This window comes from Triplophysa rosa, linkage group LG6 (assembly GCF_024868665.1).
Source record: "Triplophysa rosa linkage group LG6, Trosa_1v2, whole genome shotgun sequence".
NCBI lineage: Eukaryota > Metazoa > Chordata > Actinopteri > Cypriniformes > Nemacheilidae > Triplophysa > Triplophysa rosa.
The window spans coordinates 8,928,424-8,949,607 of NC_079895.1; the positions used below are offsets into that span (position 1 = coordinate 8,928,424).

At 39.4% G+C, this 21,184-nt stretch overlaps 2 protein-coding genes across 16 annotated transcripts in view; one reads left to right on the plus strand and one right to left on the minus strand.

Moving 5' to 3' along the window:
- The window catches only part of caska (calcium/calmodulin-dependent serine protein kinase a), a 132,279-nt gene extending 116,370 nt beyond the window's left edge, over nt 1-15,909 (plus strand). For 5 of the 15 annotated variants that reach the window (XM_057335942.1, XM_057335944.1, XM_057335947.1 and 2 more), the window contains 12 exons: nt 328-413; nt 2,378-2,443; nt 3,187-3,255; nt 4,978-5,013; nt 6,735-6,773; nt 7,334-7,530; nt 8,214-8,329; nt 12,630-12,710; nt 12,804-12,884; nt 12,961-13,163; nt 13,270-13,353; nt 14,542-15,909. In XM_057335942.1, the coding sequence (XP_057191925.1) occupies nt 328-413; nt 2,378-2,443; nt 3,187-3,255; nt 4,978-5,013; nt 6,735-6,773; nt 7,334-7,530; nt 8,214-8,329; nt 12,630-12,710; nt 12,804-12,884; nt 12,961-13,163; nt 13,270-13,353; nt 14,542-14,718 (1,235 nt within the window). In that variant the 3' untranslated portion in view covers nt 14,719-15,909. The remainder of the gene's footprint in view (nt 1-327; nt 414-2,377; nt 2,444-3,186; nt 3,256-4,977; nt 5,014-6,734; nt 6,774-7,333; nt 7,531-8,213; nt 8,330-12,629; nt 12,711-12,803; nt 12,885-12,960; nt 13,164-13,269; nt 13,354-14,541) is intronic. The other 10 variants (XM_057335946.1, XM_057335950.1, XM_057335952.1 and 7 more) reach the window with 6 other exon arrangements.
- Nucleotides 15,910-17,179: 1,270 nt separating this feature from the next.
- nyx (nyctalopin) lies at nt 17,180-20,750 on the minus strand. The gene is given in 2 exon segments (XM_057335965.1): nt 17,180-19,017; nt 20,097-20,750. Coding segments are annotated over 2 exon segments (1,428 nt in total). The 5' UTR covers nt 20,122-20,750; the 3' UTR covers nt 17,180-17,614.
- Nucleotides 20,751-21,184: the final 434 nt, after the last annotated feature.

Consider the following 21,184-nt stretch of genomic DNA (forward strand, 5'->3'; position numbering starts at 1 on the left):
CATATCATATTTAATAGATATGCGATGCGACCACAGCTCTTTTCTAACAGGCTTCTTAAATGCATGTTTGCACATTACTGTGACAGATTGCGCAAGCTCTTAGAACTTGGCAGGACCGTGACATTGGCACACAGGCTACACTCGCATGCTGTCAGAGAGTGTGTTTTACCTTCAGCCTTCACACAGGACAAACTTACATTCATTAAGATTCACTGAAACTCATGCTGTGAAAGTGGTCAAGTTAAAATTCACCAGCTTGTGTTATATTACTATGTGTGATGTCTGTAAGAATGTTGTAAGATGTGATATTTCTCACACGTGGAACAGGAACTTTGCATGTTGGAGATGAGATCAGAGAGATCAACGGTATAAGCGTAGCAAACCAAACGGTGGAGCAGCTTCAGAAGATGCTTGTGAGTGCAAATATCATTTCTTTCACCCTAATGTTGTCTACACAGCATGACTTTTTTTACCATGGAACACACAACACTTTAAGAAGTTTTCTCTCAGGGTTTAGCTTTCCTAATGCCTTTTCTTAATTTTATGGTAAAATTATTTATTGTTTTTTTATTGACAGACCTAGTTCTATTAAACTCGTTCTATTAAATCCTGTCATGAATTGATCCCCCCAAGTTGTTCCAAATCTCTGTCAATTTCTTTGTTCTATTGATACAAAGACAGATAATTAGACGAATGTTAGCAACTGAGATTTCTGGGGTAGTCAAAAATGGTAGTCATAGGTAGGGTTGTCACGGTACCATAAACATGTCTTACGATACTATACCAGCTGAAGTATCTCGATACCAAGTAGTATCACGATGCCGTGCCATGTTCATAATTCAAATCTATACAAAAAACACAGATTTAGATTTACATTTTGTATTTACTATAGTAAACTGTATTATACTTTGCACTAGATTATGTTGTTGTATTAACTGTAGTAATTGGATAAATTGTAGCAAATACATTTACATTTAGTAATTTGTAAATACTATAAATACTGTAGTATACTTACATATTTACTATGATAAGACTCAAAAACACTAGTATCTATGAGTTTTAGTAATTTACTGTAGTAAATACTAAAGTACACTAGATCATTTTTCACGTAGGAACTAATTCAAATGTGGGACCAATTTAATTGATACAGCAGTCTTTATAAGGTGAAATATTAGGCTTACTTGTGTTTATAATGTCAGGAACTGAAGGACGGGCCAGTAGGGTGATGGGTCGGTTTAATAGTTTCCACTGAGATTATGGGGTGAAGAGTCAGTTTAACCAAGAACTGCGTCGTTCAAGACTGAATCCATGCAATAGGGTTGATCATGTAACGTCGTAGAGACTTGTGATCTAGGTCAAACACGACCATTACGAGTAGGGAGTGATATACGTCAGACTTATATAGCGTAGCATAGTATGATGAGTCGACTTCATTTGAGACTTGTGAACACGTTGCAACGATATGACTGTACGAAATTTCGTATATGCGCATGTTGGTACGTCGGATATATGTCATTTAGGCAGATAAAACATACGAGGTATACACCCTGCCGGGCAAAAGAGGTCAGATGTAAGTTGTTAAAATAAATTTATGGCGCATAATGCAGACGATTACTGTGACGGTTATGCTACCGTTTTCAAGGCGTTGTCAAAATAATAGAAGAGGCATCTTGCGGGTATTTTGTAAGCTTTAGCTATCGCGATGCGTAAATGGATTGTTAACCATGTGTGTGGTATGGTCTAGAGGCTCAGTGGTTACAAGGTGGTTTTGTAGGAATGTAAGGTGTGGGATGCGCCAGATTACCGTGCAACCCTATTCAGCAGGTGCTCCAGAACTTTTCCTAAATTCTTCAAAATATCTTCTTTTGTGTTTAACAGAACAAAAAAATTAAAAAGATTCTACTATTGTAGTCATTGGTGCCCCAGAAATCTCAGTTGCTAACGTTCATCCAAATATCTTTCTTTGTGTACAACAGAACAAATACATTTTTACAGGTTTGGAACAACTTGAGGATGCGTAAACGAGTTTATCCTTGAATTTAATTTCTATTCAAGTTGTATGTACGAAATACGAAAAATGTTATAGAAAATAAATGATTAAATAACACCATCGTTTTGATTTTAATTTAAAATGATACTTTTAAATTGTGAAACCTTTATCGCGTGTTGTATAGAATCGTGAGCTAAGTGTATCATTACACCCCTAATAACCAGAAGATGGTCTTTAAATTTCTCCTTTAAGTGAATGTTGTTAGCTAGCTTGAAGATAGCTTTAAAGCTAATACACCAAGTAATAGGCACAAATCTTTCATTTTTGCTTCTTTAAGCATTACACTTGTCAAACCCTCACTATCCAGTCATCTTTTTTGTTTTGCAGCGTGAAATGCGAGGCAGCATCACGTTTAAGATCGTACCGTGCTACCGGACGCAGCAGTCCTGTGAGGTAATGCCTCTGCGGTCTCTTTACTGTCCTCTGCTTTTAGTCTCTCTCTGCAGTGCTGTGGTTGCCTCGCTGGCCTGTCGTGGCCTTGCGTGGTGGAGTTTGATTGCTGTGGACTCTTGCGTGACTAACTGTCTGTCTGGTGGCTGCATCGTGTTAACGCTTTCTTTCCCAAAAGCTTCCATCCAGCCGGTCCTATAAGCCCGGCTCAGACACTATTGCACACCAATTTTACAACCAAGATACCGGAACACATAGCTAAAAAACCTTGTATCACACGACCAGGGTGGTTTAATAAACGTATAATATGAGAATATTTCATATCCTGCTTATAGGGACTTGATTTAGGGTTTTAAAGGAACAACTGAGAATGCCTGTTATTCAGTGGCATATTGCTTATAGCAATACATTGTTCTCTCCCTTTCCATGTCGCATTATCAAAATAAGGATGAAAATTCCTCATCAAATATTAAAATGTAGTCCTTTCAATAAATCAATGTTTAGGGAAGATCTATATACATAGACAGTGCTGATGCGGCTCCCTCATCTGGTGGGAAGCTGCAGTGCAGCCTGACGTTCACAACGTGATCCTTTAAGCAACTGTAACATTATCATGCTTTGAAAATAAAAATGATTAACGTCAAACTATCCCCACATGATAATATGTCCCTTATTTCGTAAAGTAGTGTTTCCGGTTTGCTTTGCTGTCTTTCTGCTGTGTCGCTGACCTTTATATCTTATTACAGAAAGAATCCCCCTCCACCTCCAGACAGTCCCCTGCTAATGGCCATTCCAGCATTAACAGTTCTATCTTGGTAAGGACCCCAGGCTACCTCAAATAACAGCTCCCCCACCCCAACAATCTCCTAATGTTGTCTATGGTTATTTCACCCCGTTCCTGCAGTCACATCCTGTTCATTTGCTCCTAAATTTGTCCAGTTTTGTTTTTGTCCGTTTGTGTCTCTGTGTTTTCTAAATGAACCTCTTAGTAAATACAAACACAAAAGATTGAAGAGGACAGTGACTAACATCCATTGAATACAGTTTCTTTGATTCCGATATCTCAGTTCACAAATTGGTGTGCTCTGTGCTGCGGTATATCCCACATACTCTGACCGTTTCAAAGCTGCTTGTTTCAATGTATCCCATGCACGTACTGTGAAAATGGGATCTTCTACAGGACTTTCCAATGAAATCTTTCAGTTTAGGTCAGTTGATAGGTGTCTTATGAACCTTTGAGCACAACGATAAAAGAAGTGCAGACTCCCTAAACCAGACGTCATGAATCCACGAGCACCGCGTGATATTTGAATCGGGGTGGGCGATATCTTAAAACGGTAAATTGTTTGAAAATTGTATATCAAAATGGAACCATATAATGGGGAATGAGCATTCCCCATTGTTAGACAAACGTTACATCCTCTCTTGTGGAATTCATTTATTTTCTAGCCATTTAGTTTTAGCTCTGGCAAGATTTTCTTGTAATGCTTGTTTCACCGCAAGCAAACGTGAAGAAGAAGATACTGGATCATGGATGTATAGGTCCATTAGGTCAAAGGAAAAATAATAAAGGATCCTCATAAAAAAATTGAAGCAGAAAATACTGTATATGGGCAATTCCAGCGTTATGGATGCGACACAAAAAGGCTCAGGGAATGTATTTGTTACCAATATACGGAACCATTTATTTATATTTTACTAAACCCTTGTTGGTAGAGTTTAAACATCAGAAAAATATCAGTCTGTGCACAAGGTTTCTATTAAAAAAAGGGAAATACATTTTTTGTGACAAAAAAGGGACATGGTTTTTGGGAGTTAAAATGCACAAACCTGAAGCAATTATACCAAACAAAAGGAGAAGGGATGTCTCTTCATAGCACATGAAATAGTTTGTTTATTTTCATTTCCATGTGCCCATTTATGAGGAATATGTACCGTTACGGATGTGACAATCCTGATAATGACACTTAGCTGACTATGAAAAATCATGCACTAAAAATAAAACAAATGCTTTAAAAACTTGAAGAGAGACCTCACATGGGTATTTGAACCACCAGATGTTAATATCGGTGCTGTTAGTACAGTAAAAACCTTTGGTGAAAACTTCATTTTTTTTCATGGAATTGCCCACATATGTATATATTTATGTATTTGTTTATTCTTATTTAATTCTCATGTCTGGTAGGCCAAATGTGTGGTATTCAGATTCCAGATTATATTATCAATCAAATCAAAATTTGAAATAACTTAAATACATTTTTGCTCATATCGCCCACCCCTAATTTGAAACAGGTGAAATCTGTGTGTTATTCTCAATAGTTGGAGGACTGATATTCCTTTCATTCGTGTCTCAACATGCTTGATTGAAGTGTGGTGCTGAAGCTGCTTGCTTGCTCTTTGCTTTCTTCTGTGTTGCTGTTCTAAAATTGACCCTCAATGGTTTCCTTCAACACACACAACTTTTTACAATTTTTGTCGTTTTCATTTTTTTGACTTGTTTTTTATTCTGTCTTTCACTGCTGGACTTTGCTTTACAGGACTTGCCATTGACCATCCAGCCGAAAGGACGTCAGGTATATAGAGCATCTCTCAGTGTAACGCCTCTATTGACTAGTGCTTCCATACTGTACATCCACTGCTCTGTAACACACACACTTGTGTATGGCTTTTGTGTGGATCTGTGCGTGTAGATTGAGTGAATTATGATCACGAGTGAATGGCTGCTTTGCCTGTTACACTACTCGATCAGTTCCACTAACACCAATAGTGCAGAGACATTAGTGGGATTTACAGGACATTTTTAAAGTATTTATTTGCGCTACATTTGTCAGCATGCTATTTTTTTTATAAAGAAAGCAACTCCGACACCATAAATCACAACTGACCAAACTGGCATTCAGCTTTGTAAGAGTACAGATCCAATATTTCACATTTTTGAGTGTGTCCTCTCATAACTAGGGATGGGTATCGTTAAGATTTTATTGATACCGATACTGCTTATCGATACCGGTACTTATCAATACTGATATCGATACTACGCTCTATAATTTGATGCAAAAACACATGATGTGAAAAGATTGAATGATGAAAAGAACATGTTAAGTTTCTTTATTACAGCTGAGCTTTAGAACTGCAGTTTACAAATGCTTCTGAGCAAACAGAAAATGCCACATAACAAAACGTGCGCTTACGGCACTTAGCATGTGCATAGGAGCACATCATAATGTAATTCAACATTTACTTTACATCACTATGGTTATTTGGCTGGTAGACCATATTTCTTTTTACTTTCTGTCTACATAAATTTAAGTACTATTTTCTAAGCAAGTAATATTTTTTTTAATTATATGTACTATTTTTTATAATTTTACTAGCACATTTACTTCAATTTACTAAAGTAAGTAAATGTACGCCGAATTATTAAAAACAACGTTATAACTTGTTCTCAAATTAAGGACTTTTATTTTGACGGGTTGCCGCGAAGGTGTGTTTGACGGAAGCTTCCTCGTTGTGAAACGCGGACGCTGAAAGCTCCACAAGCGCAACCATGCCACTCTTTCACTCATAAACACACAAAACAAGCAGATTACAAATACACCGCGGAAATCATATGGTCCTAGATATCACACATACGTCGAGCAAACTTCGGACATTCGGACATCATTGAGGGATGGAAAATGACAGGCAGCAGCAGCAGCAGCCTCTAATTCGCCATTTAACACCCGAATACACAGAGATAAAACAACGCAAGTATCGATAACAGTATCGTTTGTCATGAAGCTTATCGATACTCTGGTATCGACCCAATTATGTACCGGTCCAAAAAAGTACCGGTTCTCGGTACCCATCCCTACTCATAACCTCTGTGCAGTCTTTGGCTCTAGAGTGGTGAGTGTTTCCTTTCACATGTCATCGAGATGAATCTGTAACTCACGAAGGCTGAAGGACAGCATGAGGGATCAAAGCCCATCGCAATTTGTTCTACTAATCTCTAGGTCAAATGTACTCACTGTGAAGAATCATCTCCTGATAGTCTGAGGAGAAAATAGAGACAGGTGATCAGCAGAGGGCGCTATCGGACCGCACGGGTCTGTCTGTGTTGGCTAGTCTGGGACTGGATTCCCAGTGATGTGACTGATGTCCACCCTGCTTTGTTCCCCTTATCAAGCTTTCAGAAAATTGGCTTTCGTAGTTGCATCCTTCATCTCACCAAACCCTATTCACAGTATAACGTTTCTAATGCCGCCACAGTGCCGTGATATTGCATGATGTTTGTAATGCTCTCATGCCCTAGATCTCCAGACCTCCAATCAACGATAAATTTTCCGTCAAGGTAAGATGTAAAAATGAGCCCAATCCACAGCTCTAAAAAACCTGTTGTGTAACCATGTACTAAGTCCAAACATAGCAAGGACCCAAAAACATCATTGTGATTCTTTGAAAATATAAGGATAAGCTTGATTTTAGTAAAACAATTTGTAATCCTAGGCCTCTTTTAGTCGATCCAATGTTATTATGTACTGTATGAAGGCGGTTTTACAGGCGACCAAAACAGCTGTGGATTTATTTGATTTGAGTTTTTTTTTGTGAGAGTAACACACCACTCTACCCGCAGACCCGAAATGACATCGGTAGCCGTCAGTTCTCACTGCACTAAACAACCAGCAAGTGCCCCGTCATATCACTGCTCCACTTGTGCAGAAACTTGCACAACTCGCATGCATCTTCTCTTCACCACTAACCAAACCCAGATGTTTAGTTTATCTGAGCATGCCGCTCATCACAACCTGATCTCCACTTGAACCCTGACCTCCATCAGTCTTTTCTTTGCTGCATTTGAGCCGTCTTGGCACGCTATTCTGACCTGAGTTCCATCTCCTCATTTCTCCTCAGATCTACGTGCGGGCACAGTTCGAGTATGACCCGGTGAAGGATGACCTCATCCCTTGTAAAGAAGCGGGGATTCGCTTCAGGGTGGGTGACATCATTCAGATTATCAACAAAGACGACCATAACTGGTGGCAAGGCAAGCTGGAAAACACCAAGAATGGCACGGCAGGGTTGATTCCTTCACCTGAACTGCAGGAGTGGTGAGTTCAGGACTTTCCGACATCAGAATGTCTTGTATTATAAAGACGCGGAAAAAGACCATTTCAAATTGATTATCTGAATTGACTATTTATAGGTATGTGGTTTGGTAAAATGATTATTTTTGTTTCATTTTGTGAACTACTAACAATATTTCTGCCAAATTTCAAATAAAATTATTGTTTTTATTTGCAGAAAATGAATTCTGGAGAAGCAGGTCAATAACAGAATATAGATGCTCTGTATTTTTTCAGACCTCAAATACGGCAAAGAAAACTAGTTCATATTTACTTTTAAGCTATACAACAGTAATATTTGTACATGTATTTAGGAAGCGTTCAAAAACAAATTTGATTCGATAACCTGGATTTGTATCACAGTTTTCATGCGTCTTGCCATGCTATCAGTCTTTCACGTTGCTGTTAGATGACTTTGTCACTCCCGAGGTTTGATTTGGTTGAAATTCAACCGACACTGGACTGAACTGGACTGGAATGGCCTCAATACACCTAGAAATGCTGATGAAAGGAAAATTTGTTACCGTGGCTGTATATCTTGTGTTACGTCATGGTAGCCAGAAGATTGAGGTCATCAGCTGACAACACATGCTACGGGAACGCTAACAGATATGCCGCGCACTCACCATATGTTTCTCTTTTGTGCTGTTTTGTTTATTGTGTTCTAGGCGGGTGGCGTGTATAGCCATGGAGAAGACCAAGCAGGACCAGCAAACGAGCTGTACTTGGTTTGGCAAGAAAAAAAAGCAATACAAAGACAAATACCTAGCGAAACACAATGCAGGTAACGTTTCCAGTAGGCTTCCCCACTCCTTTCCTCGCAATACTTAAAACGAACGCATGCATACTGCGCAATCAGCTCTTATAAATGAGTATTCTCTAATTTGCCACATAAGTGAAAGTGTATTTGGATGTGTTTATATGTGCTAATATGTTGAGTACAGTAGTCTAAAGAGATTTTTAAGAGTTGCACAGGAGACAAGTATGTAAAAGGTTCTACTGGTATACAATGCTCTTGTTTACCTTCATAAGCTCAGTCCATGTGGAAAATCATTAAGAGGTCATCACTAACATTGTGTTTATTAGCATGTTGATACATTTGTGTTTCTCAGTCAAACAGACTGCGATGCTCATGAGCTGTTTGTCAGTGTGGTGTTGCTGGAAGAGTCTCCATTGAATGAATTTGTAGTTGTGAATCAGCAGTGAGAGAGTGTCTCTGTGTGAAGGCAGGTGATACAGCCCTGTGCTGTCTGGCTCAAATAACCCTGACTGCAGCATTTCCACAAATAGCAGGTTGACCTGTGTCAACACATAACCAAGTTAACAGTGTGTGTGAATCTGACCGCACGAACAGTCACAGCTAGAGTCTTGCATTTGAGTTGAAGTACCCGAGAGTCTCATTAAACCCAGCCACACTGGCGACGTGCCTCATTATCACATTTACCTGACTGATGAGCACACCTGCTTACGTACCTGCGCTGTGCAACAAGTGTGTTTGTGTGTGCGTTCTCACGGGGACTGTAAGTGAGATGATCATGCTGTCCCTGAAGAGTTTATGGTTTGTGAGTTCAGGTGTCAAGAGCCGCTGGTGGAGGGCCAGGAGACAGAGATAGAAAGACAGAGAGTGTCTTTCTTGGAAGTCACTGTAAAATACATTTACATTAACTAATACTCGGTAGAGCTGGGCGATATATCCAAAATGAGATATTATTCAAATAACTGTGCGTACGATATACAATTGCAGAATATTGTGAATGACAGAAAATCTTTTGAATATACTGGACATCTTTTCCTTCTAAAATGTACAGAGTTTGAATATTACAACCTCTGTATGTAATGACTGAAATGCAGCGAATGAATGAATTTTGTCAGAGTCATTGTACTTTGCTTTTAAATGTCTTGTAATGTGAATTAAAAGCTAATAGTGCTTAATAGTTATTAGCTTTTGGTCATGGCACATGCGATCTTATATGGCTCTATTCATTTTGCTTGTCATGCCGGTGTGGAATAGTTTAAATTTAGTTCAGACACAATAATGTGTTTTCCAGTCATAAAGCCCAGGAATAAACACAAAAACTAACCCGTCCAGCTACGCCACCTCAATTTCACACACTGTTGCATCAGAAAGTATTTATAACACAACGCAGGTACAAGTGTTGCTGGAATAGTGTAATGTCATTCCAGAACAACAGTTTGTTGAAAAAGTTTGTTAAACTAGCATCTAGCTAGCTAGCTCCCTAAATGACAACAAATTCCGTTCAAAGGGACAGTTCACCCAAAAATAAAAATTCTGTCATCATTTACTCACCCTCAGGTTTTTTTAAATCTGTATACATTTCTTTGTTCTGATGAACACAGAGAAAGGTAATTGGAAGAATGCTTGTAACCAAACAGTTCTTGGCCACCATTGACTCCCAATAGCAATGCTTCTTCCAAATAGCTATCTCCGTGTTCATCAGAGCAAAGAAAGTTATACAGATTTGGAATAACCCGAGAGCGAGTAAATAAAGACAGAATTATCATTTTTGGGTGAAGTATCCCTTTAATTGTATAAACATTCGAGGGCAACTCTGTCGCCCCCTTGGGTGCCTCAATAAAGGATTTATAACAAAACCATGTACTTGTAAAATATTGCCCGAGCATTCACATCTGCGTTTGCCTGCGTTGTTTCTGACCTCAGAAGAACTAACAATGTTCTCTGATCACACAGTCATTTAGATGATCAAACAGTCTGCGGTGAACAAAGCCCCCTTAGCCAGCAGCGGCGGAGAACACAGATCAGACATAATCCCACCAGAGCCCAATGCCCTACTTTACAGAGTCTGGTTTCAGCTCAGTCAGACAGAGAGCCAGCAAACAGCCTTCTTTTTACAGGTCTTCTCACATATTCATCTAGACTTGTTCAACTGTACGGGGGAACACCAAGGGAAGGGTGGGTTTGTAAAAGTTGTGGTTGGGAATTATGAATGTGAAGCAATTGGAAAAACTGCTTCAAGGTGACTTAATGTTCCTCAGTATTGCATTTAAATATAATGAATCCGAAAGTTCTGAATATAGTAATTAGTCAAGTTTTTCTGACTGGAATATGTGTTGTTGACTTCCATGCACACGTTTTATTGTGATTAAAAAACATAACTCTGTGTTTACTGTAACCACAAATTAGAATGCTCATCATATTATCACAAGAACATAAACATATCATACGTTTGCCTTGATACGCTGCGTTGTTGTGTATCGTGAGTGCATTGCTGTTATTCAGAGCACCGGCATCTCATCCAGTAAAGCCTGAACTCACCGCTGACATCACTGGATGATCTCGCTCATGTCTCTGTGCTTCCAGCATTTCAGCTTGGAGCGTGCTTGTTGTTCTCTTTGTTTACTGATGTTCTGTTTACCGAGCCATAACTCAATGACCCCCTCCCTTCTCCATTTTACATGCTGTCTATCTACCAATGGCCTCTTTGCATGTAAGTAATGTTGTGGCGTAAAAGTGCCTCATTTGCTCATTCGCTGTCTCAGTGCCTTTCCTGTGGTGATTTTATGCTTCTTAGAAACCCGTTTTTACTGTTAAAGAGTCAACGCAAAACAAAGAGCCTTTTCTGTCTGTCTGTCTGTCTGTCTGTGCGTGCGTTTAAATGTTTGTGTGGTTTGTTTTTTATTTTGTTATGCTGTTTTTTTATTTAAGTATGTATGTATGTGTCCATCACTGATCTGCAGCATGACAGCTTCTATGTGCAAATCCATAAACACTGTACCTATGTAAAGCTGCACAGTCAAGGTCACGTGAAAGGGGAACATGAATCATTTAAAACATCCATTCAGAGATGAGTGCTGCAACCGCATTTCACATGAAAGCCACACAGATGGCTCATGTTTCCCACAGCAAAATCAACTGACCGTCTACTGTACAGCACAAGCACACCCCCGCATGCATGCTGCAGCCGGTCTGACTTATGCAATGTTATCACTGCTATATTCACAACAACAGTAATAATTTGTCGTTCATTTTTTTGTGGCTGACTAGCAACAGAATCTATATGAGAATAAACAGACACTTTTTATTTTAGTGGTCATTTCAACAGTTTTTAATGGACGCTGTACAGTGCCAGTTGTAAGTTCATTTAGGCATTTAGCAGACACTTAACAATAAAGCAATTTGTCATAATTGGAGTTTAACCATTGACTAACACCTCATCATTTACTTGCCCTTTTTTGTCATTCCAAACCCTGTATGACGTTCTTTCTTCTGCAGAACACAAAGATGAAGTTTTTAAGAACGTTGGTAACCAAACAGCATCGACCCTTATTGACTTGCATTTTATGGAAACAAAGCCTATGAGACATTTCTCAAAATATCTTCTTTTGTATTCTACAGAAGAAATAAAGTGATACACGTTTTCAGTAAGGCTGTCAAGCAATTAATCGTGATTAATCGCATCCAGAATCAACTTTGTGTTTACATAAAATTAATTAATTTTGTATTTATAAACACACATACATGTATACATATTAAGAAAATATTGACATGTATTTATTTTTATTTACCAATCATTTACATTATAATAGTGAGTAATATAGTGTTTATTGATTTTTATATTTTCCTAAATATATACATGTATGTGTATGTTTTATAAATACAAAATAAATATGCACTGTACATAGACATATTATGTAAACACAAACTTTTATTCTGGATGCGATTAATTGTGATTAATCGTTTGACAGCCCTAATTTTGATTGACGTAAGGGTGAATAATTGATAACATCATTTAATTTTTGGGTGAACTATCTCTAAGTTTCTGGATTGGGATGTTGCGAGTGAGACCTGCTGCGGTGTGTCTGTGAGCTGCATTTAAACGCACTGATACCTGACGCTACATTGGTACAGTGAAGATTGAATGTCGCTCAGCTGCTATATTGAATCTCCCATAAGGCCTTGAGCATTACATACGCATGCGGTGTCCTTGTACTGTATGAGCTCTCCTCAACACGAAACAAAGCACACGAGCGTTACTTCCCTCTTCATGTATGACAACAACAGCAATCCTTCTCTCCTCAAAATAACATTTCCTGCTTTATTTTAGTGTTCGATCAATTAGATCTGGTCACATACGAGGAGGTCGTCAAGTTGCAAGCGTTCAAGAGGAAAACCTTAGTGCTGCTAGGTGTGTATGTCGATCTGGGTTCAATCCCACACCTCACGTGTCAGTTGGCACAAAGCGTTTGGTCTTTACATGTGCTGTTTTGACATCTGGCAGGTGCCCACGGCGTTGGCAGAAGACACATCAAGAACACACTCATCACCAAACACCCAGACAGATTCGCTTACCCCATTCCACGTAAGAAACGTGTCTTAACACACTGTCACTCTGAGCCAAAAATGAAAAGCTGACGTGTCAACGTTTTCCCCAAAAGACACGACGAGACCTCCAAAGAAAGACGAAGAGAACGGCAAGAATTATTACTTTGTATCCCACGACCAAATGATGCAGGACATCTCCAACAACGAATACCTTGAGTACGGCAGCCACGAGGACGCGATGTACGGCACGCGGTTGGAAACGATACGCAAGATCCATGAGCAGGGACTCGTAGCCATACTGGACGTAGAGCCACAGGTGAATGTCAAGGGTCTTTCTGGTTATATGGACGTGGTATTGAGGATATCATAAACACCACATTTGATATAAAAGAGAAAATGAGTTTGTTCTTGATTATTCTCAGGCACTGAAGGTTTTACGGACAGCTGAATTCGCTCCCTTTGTGATTTTCATCGCTGCGCCAACCATCACCCCCGGCATGAATGAGGTAAGATCATACGTTACCCAAACATCCTTCATGGCGTGTGTCACAGCATTTGCAGTGCTCTACCTTCTTTTATTCAACTCAATCAGTCGATCAGGTCTGTTTTCTTTTGCATGCTTCTTTTGGTTTGCCTCATGTTTTGATGTTTTTTACCTTGCCTTACACTTACGCGCTCAGCTTCCCAGATGGTGCAGGAAGCTGCCTGTGAGTATAACAGGAAGTCCCTTTTAGGCCCTATTAGTGCCCACTACAGCTCTACCAAAATAAATACCTCTCTGTTCATGACCAAACATCTAAGGTCATGAGGGTAAATGGCTGAAATCCCAGACCCACGTCCTATTACTCGTCTTTAATGGCAATACATTTGGTCTCATTTACTAACTGTTTTTGTGTTTAAAACCTGTGTGTGTGTTGTCTATTTAAATGTTGTGACTGTATTTATTATATATGATTATCATTATAAACTGGCTAGGTGATGCTACAATAATTGAAATTTAGCACACATGACTGCACATCTTTTTTTGAGGTTGTGTGCTAGGCCCTTGTATGGAAAAGGGTTGGGTGTGTATTATGCAAATTTGTAACTGCATTCGTGCCGTCTTTTGTTTAGAATAATCCAAATTTATCAACACAATATGGTTAAAACTTTTGTGCATATGTACAAAATAATTAGTGAATGAGACACTCCCAGTTCTCCCTCTACATGCTCTGTGTTTCCACTTTTTTCCATGTTCTCATGATGTGATAAACATTTATGGGCACATGGTCGGTATCTGATCTTTCAAAGGGTCCCCTAGACGTTGAGCATAAAGACTTACTCTAGGCAGTGAAGCAGGAATTGATGTCACGCCTTATATTGATACCCAAAAATGAAAATTCTATCATCATTTACTCACTCTCGTCACTTCAAACTTGTATGACTTTCTTGTTTCCGCAGAACACAAATCAAGATATTTTGAAAAAGTTGGTAACCAAGCAGCGCTGGCACCCATTCACTTCTATTGTATGGACACAAAACCAATCAATGGGTGCCAGTTAACAGCATTCTTCAAAATATCTTCTTTTGTGTCCTGCAGAAGAAAGAAAGTCATACAGGTGTATAATGACATGAGGGTGCGTAAATGATGACAGAACTTTATTCTATTCCACCTGCCGTCTGCTCTCGCTCACTCTCGTTCTTTCATTCTGCAGGACGAGTCACTACAGAGGCTGCAGAAGGAGTCTGAGATCCTACAGAAGACATATGCACACTACTTTGACCAAACCATCATCAATAATGAGATTGATGAGACTATCCGGCTCTTAGAGGAAGCAATGGACCTGGTTTGCACCACCGGCCAGTGGGTGCCAGTGTCCTGGGTCTATTAAAACGGCAACCCAGGCGGCCTGTAACCTTACGCCCCTGCAACCTCACACTTTGCAATGCATCTCTGCAAAAAAAACCTGAAACTTTCCCTCGATGAAAATAGAAGCGAGACCCACCACTGACGTTTAACAACATCGATGTACAAGCCCTACAGTGAGCCCCGTCTTGGCCCCTCACAGACTACCTAGACGTAGTGTTGTATCAATTAAAAAAAGATCAGTAAATTACTAAATATTGTCATGTCTATATAGCTAGGAGGCAACATTTTGTAGACGTTTGTTTTAAAGAGACAGTATCCCTTTTTGCCCCATTATAATATAGTTTGCTGGAAATTCGTTGTCAGTACCAGAGAAAAAATGCAGTATTATTACAGCAGAATCCGCGTTGCTTTTTTCTGTCCGAACCATCCATTAACTCGGCCGTCAAACATAATCCCCACATTATCCGAGCAGCAGAGCCCAGCCGCTTCAGCACGCTCCGACCCACAGAGTTAGCTTACGTTTGAAACCAACTTGTTTTACGTGTTCGTGTTGTTTTTCCCAGCTCCCCCTCCTATACACGTGGATACTGTCTCTCTAAAGGTCTGCATAAATGTTTTCGAGATTTGAATGAGATCTCATGCATGTGAACATTCACAAGCTTCCATACTGTCAGTGTTAGCTGTGTTCAGATGGTCACCCACAGCAGACAAACATTCCATTCGTCCGGACAAACACATTCAAACAAACGGAGCCAGTGACGAGCTAAACATCTATGAAGAAAAGACCTATGCACATCCCTTGCATTTTGGCAACTTTGTAAACAGTTTATTTTTACCAATCATGTAGTATGATGTGTTTGTAAATGGTCAAGATTTTTATTTGTTGTACGATTAAAGGGGTTCGTTGGAAATAGAAAAAAAAAACGACAAACAACTGTTCTACCATTTCAGAAATGTGTCATTTCAGAGTATTAATGTTTCAATTGAGCTGATTCAACAACAACACAAACAAAACATTTATATTCCTGTGCAGTTGTTTGAGAAAAAGGTGTGTGAACGGCGTGGCACAATGCGACGAGGTGTGTTCATCTGAACGGTTCTGTAAATGACAAACTGTTTACTCAAACTGCCCTGTATAAATTCTTCTGTTGATGACGGAGAAGCTCTTCGGTATGAGAGTGTTTTTTAAATATATTTCCTTTTACGTGGTGAAGGATTTGTCTTTGTCTTCTGTGCTGTTTTGTCGTCTCTTGCTCGGCCTTTCTCGGTGTGAGTTGGCAGAGACAGGCCCAGTGGAAACTTTTCGCTGGTCTTTCATCGTTTTGTTTTGCCAGATTTTTCCCAGCAGCTGTGGTAGGTCACTCCCTGTCTGCCTGATTCTGTGTGACGGCATCTGGGATCAAAACCCATTTGTGTGTTGGAGAGCGAGAGCTTGACCAATGGCATTGTACAGCACCTTTTAACCACATTAAAAATATGGAGAAGGGTTTGCACAATTTCTGATCGCTAATCAATAAGCACATGTGTGGCATTCACGTGTCCCTCATGTTCACAAATCCTTTGAAAGATGTTTTCTGGACTGTTGTTCAGTTATGCCGAGATAACATGGATTATCAGATTTATTATCATGGGTGAGACGGATTTAAGACAATGGAATGTGAAACTGGATACAGTCTTGGAGACGCATTTTGCTGCTGTGAATAGATTTCAGTTTTAAATGGAAATATGAGGTAGCTAATGCAATAATAACGTAATAGATTTCTTACATAACTGTAGTTGGTCATTTTTGCCTGTGAAATAATTTGAACGGAATTAGGTCAGCTATTTTTTCCTACAAAAAGTATGAAATTTGATTTTCGATGAGACGTGAAGCTAAACTGTATAAAAAAACAATTTGCGGTTCTCACACAAATCTCCAACGTGTACATTTATGTGTATTTATATTAACATGGAGTCAGTATATTAGGAGATCGAGTGCGCTATCATCCACAAATAATCTAGGTTGTCCTGTGGATAAAAGTATGTATTCATAATAGCCAAAAGCTATAATAAAGCCAATCCATTTGGTTATGATATGAAGCACTTAAGCTTTACAGAACAGAAGAGCTAATGCATTTTTCAGAACTGGAAACTCACCCAGTTCATTGAACCAAACAAAAGAGGACAGCGTGTTATACCATCTGGTGAAGCGGTAGCGAGAAGCTTTTCTCCTACACAACAAATGCAGCAAAGTTATGCAACACACTACAGAAAATGTAAACGTAAATCAAGTGTTTACTGAAAAAACTTATTTATCGTGTTGAGTTGCATAATGTTTACACAATTTTTAAAATTACATTTTGCAACTTTTTTTTCAATGTAATTTTTTTTACTTTTTGACAATTTTTCTTTACTATATTATACTTCAAAAATATTTTATAGTAATTTTTTTATTACATTTAAATTTTTTTGTTTTAAGTTGTTGCACACTGTTTTTTTTTTTAAATTAACACACAAGAAAATGAAGTAAACTCTAATAGTTGTTTTTTGTGTTTATACAATGTCATAAACATGTTTGTTTTCAATAACTGCAGTTCACACTAAATATTACAATCCACTTTTTAAGAAATCAAGTCTCATTGGTACATGCTTGTTTCTCTCCTTAAATATGTTTTCCGGCTTTTTTTTTTTTACCTTTGCTGAAATAAGACCGTAAAGTGCAGACAGGAGAATGGGGGTGAAAAAGGAGGCGTGACATCGGGACATGATGCGGGTCTGACTCAAACCCAGGTCTCTGTGAGCCACGAGTATCGCGTTAAAGACACAGTCACCTCTAATCCTCCAATATCAGAAATCCAAACCCATATATAAAATGTCTAAGTGAATCACAGCCTCTAATCTAAACGTTTTTCTACTTGACTTTCTTTCTTGAAAGCATCTCAACAGACATTAATGCAGTCAGACAGAAAGCCAATCTGCGCTTGAAAAAGTAACACAAGAAGCAAGACTTTATAAAGAGCACACAGTCCGGGTCCAGCAGAAACCTGACTCTCGGCTGAGTCCTGCTGGGTGCCGTTCCTCAGAGCGTTTGTGGAGTTGATCATCTCCTCTCTCAGTTCCTGCTGGAGCAGTTTGGAAATGAGACTGTTGAACTTGTTCTCTGTGGTGGTGTAGTCAGGAACCGGTGTGGTGAGGTTGAGCTCTGGCGGATCCACGCAGGTCCCGTACAGACGGGCGTAGACCACTTCGCTCAGATCCAGGCCGGCCACCGAGGAAGGCGATGCGCAAGGAATGTCTCTCACTAGCTTGTAACTGTCCATCCATTCTCTGAGCCACTTCAGGCCACAGCTGCACTCCCAGGGGTTTCGAAAAAGATACAGGCGGCCGATAAAATAAATGGGCTGAAATATGGTGAATGGCAAAGTTGTGAGATTGTTGCTGTTGAGGTGTAGTGTGATGAGGCTTGTCAGGTTCTGAAAAGCGCCCTCTTCGATATAAACCAGGCGGTTTCGATCCAAGTACAGCACTTCTAGCTACACCAGATCACTGAACCATGTTTTGGAGATGTTGGTCAAGAGATTCCCACCCAGGTTTAACATTTTTAAGTTGCTTAGGCCTTTGAAAGCTTGCTGGGGTAAGTCAACCAACAGATTGTCATTCAGGTAGAAGTTCTCCAGAAGCAGTAGATCCTTAAAAGCTTCATCATGAATAACACTAATGTGATTCTCCTGTAGATTGAGGTATTTGAGATTGGTCAGACCCAGCAAAGAGTTGTAAGCCACCGCTTCAATCTTATTGCGCTCCAAATAAACATGTGTAAGGTTTTCCATCCCCCGTATGGTGCCCGGCACACGTCGAAAGTTGTTGTGAAAAACCAGCAGTTCCTTAAGGGAAATTTGCTCAATGAGGATGCGGTCTGGCATGTTGAACAGGTTACAGTCCGAAAGGTCCAAGCGCTCCAAACGTTTGAGTGACGTGAACGTGCGGGTGTGCAGGTAAAGGATGTACTCGTTGTGGGCCAACTTCAGCTCCAGCAGGTTGGGGAGTCCTTTAAACGCACCTGGCGTGATGAAGGAGATGTTGTTGTGGTCGATTGAGAGCGACCTGAGCAAAGGGAGAGTGCCAAAAGCACGCTCGGATAAGAACTTGAGGCTGTTCTTGTCGAGGTTGATGGAGGCGGCCTCGCAGGGGAATTCTTTGGGCAGGTCGACCATGTTGACGCGGTCGCACAGGACGCTGCAGTTCTTCTCCTGAGTGCACGTGCAACTGGGTGGACAGGACCGTGTGCAGGACCATATAGCAGGGGCGTGAGGGAGGAGGAGGAGGAGGAGGAGGAAGTACGCTTGAGAAACAGGAGATGAGTTTTGTTAGAGGATGCTGGTAAACCTTGAAAGGCAATTAAAGAAAAAAAGCTCTTTTACATGTTCATTGAAAGACTTTTTTGACATGTTTAACACTTGTATGTCAGCAGATACATGCACAGTGTACATTTAATCCATTTTTATAATCATTTGTGTGTTCTTTGGAAATTAAGTGATTAATATGATTTCTAGCACCAATTAAGCTCAGGGAACCACATACTTCAGGGTTTAAAGGGACAGTTTGCCCAAAATTTTAAACATTCTCATCATTTATTTACTCTCGTGTCATTCCAAACCTATGACTCTTTCTTCTGTGGAACACAGAAGATGATATTTTGAGAAATGTCTCTGCGGTTTTGTGTTCATTGGAAGTCAATGGGGGCCAATGCTGTTTGTTTGCCGACATTTTTCAAAATATCTTCTTTTGTGTTGTGTCATACAGGTTTTAAATGACATAAAGGTGAGTAAATTTTTGGCTAAACTATCCCTTTAAGTATTCTTTCACATATTGATTACACAGATGGTGAACTGTTGTTCAAGCCAAACATCGGCATTGAATATCAATAGGTTACACTAGAACTCCCGTCTAATCGGCTGTCATATAACAAATTTATTCAGGACGAAAAACACTTGCCTTGAATAATCTTTTAAAATTCAGAAAGAAGTTCCAGACATTATGATGATAATTATGCTGATGTAGTCATGCAGCATAAGCAATCACTTTGCAAATGAGTTGTGCTCTCAGGAGCTCTGAGAGATTACAACAGGTGACCGGAGGAATAATTTAACGTGTCACACTGTCCTGCAGCTGCTCTCCACTAAAAAAATGATGATGATTAACAAACAGATTAGAGATAACCTAAATCAGATATTGTTGCTTCCCTGGAATTAATATTGATAGTGTATTTCTGCAGCACACCGCTGCTCAATCAAATGCGTCAATTTCTCAAAAATGTTATAATTGAATTATTACAGTGGTTTTAAGACTACTCGCATAATTGTAGAAACCAACCCAAACTAATTTGATTTAAACACAAAACGGCAGGATTCTGACACTTACCAGTAAAAATGATGAGACACATCATAGGTTGCGCTCAGCTGTGGATTTTTAGAACGAAACAAAACATTTAGCATATCGAGTCCAAATATCCATTGGTTGATCTGACAAACATTAAATTAAAACATTTGTATATTGAGACATTTTCTTTGTTACAGAACGTATTTCCATTATATTAAACGTCACAAACATTGCACATCACAAAATTAGCACTTACTACTACACTTAACTACTTACCAGCCCATCATTTCCAGTAAAGGTGGTCCTGTACTCACAGGTAATAAAAGTTGATCCACAAGTTCACCCAGCATGATTCTGTCTGTACTGCTTCATTCCAAGTGAAAACATGAATGGATTAAAAGGTCCTGTCGTTTGTGTGTTCGTAAATGTGCACACATCCACTAACATCAGCACTTCCAAAAGCCATCTCTTAATGGCAGAGAAATCCCAGGATTATTGCCGTTTAAAGCACTCCTATGAAATGAAGGCGAGCAGAAATGACCTGCTGGGCTTCGATGGTACATACAGATTACACCCTGCAATCTCCTTACACGAACCAGCCGGTCATGGCCATAATGACATAAAACTTCTCAGGAAACATTTAAACATCTGCCACATTAATGTTAACACATTTCATTATGCCATATATGAGTTGAATGAGGTATTAAAGGAGTAGTTCACCTTCAAAATGAAAATTCTGTCATTTACTCACCCTCTTGTCATTTCAAACCTGTATGACTTTCTTTCTTCTGCAGGACACAAAAGAAGATATTTTGAAGAATGTTGTTAAGAGCCCCCATTCACTTGCATTGGTTACAATAGAAGTGAATTGGGGGCTGTGCTGTTACCAACATTTTTCAAAATATCTTGTTTGATGTTCTGCAGAAGAAAGTCATACAGGTTCGAAATGACAAGAGGGCATGTAAATGATGACAGAATTTCATTTTGAAGGTGAACTACTCCTTTAACTTCATAGAAATTTAAAATGTACAGACCATTACTAGGGCTGTCTAACTGTATCAAAAGTAAAAGTTTTTGTTTACATAATTATTATACAGAGTACACACAAAGACAGTATGTATATATAAATT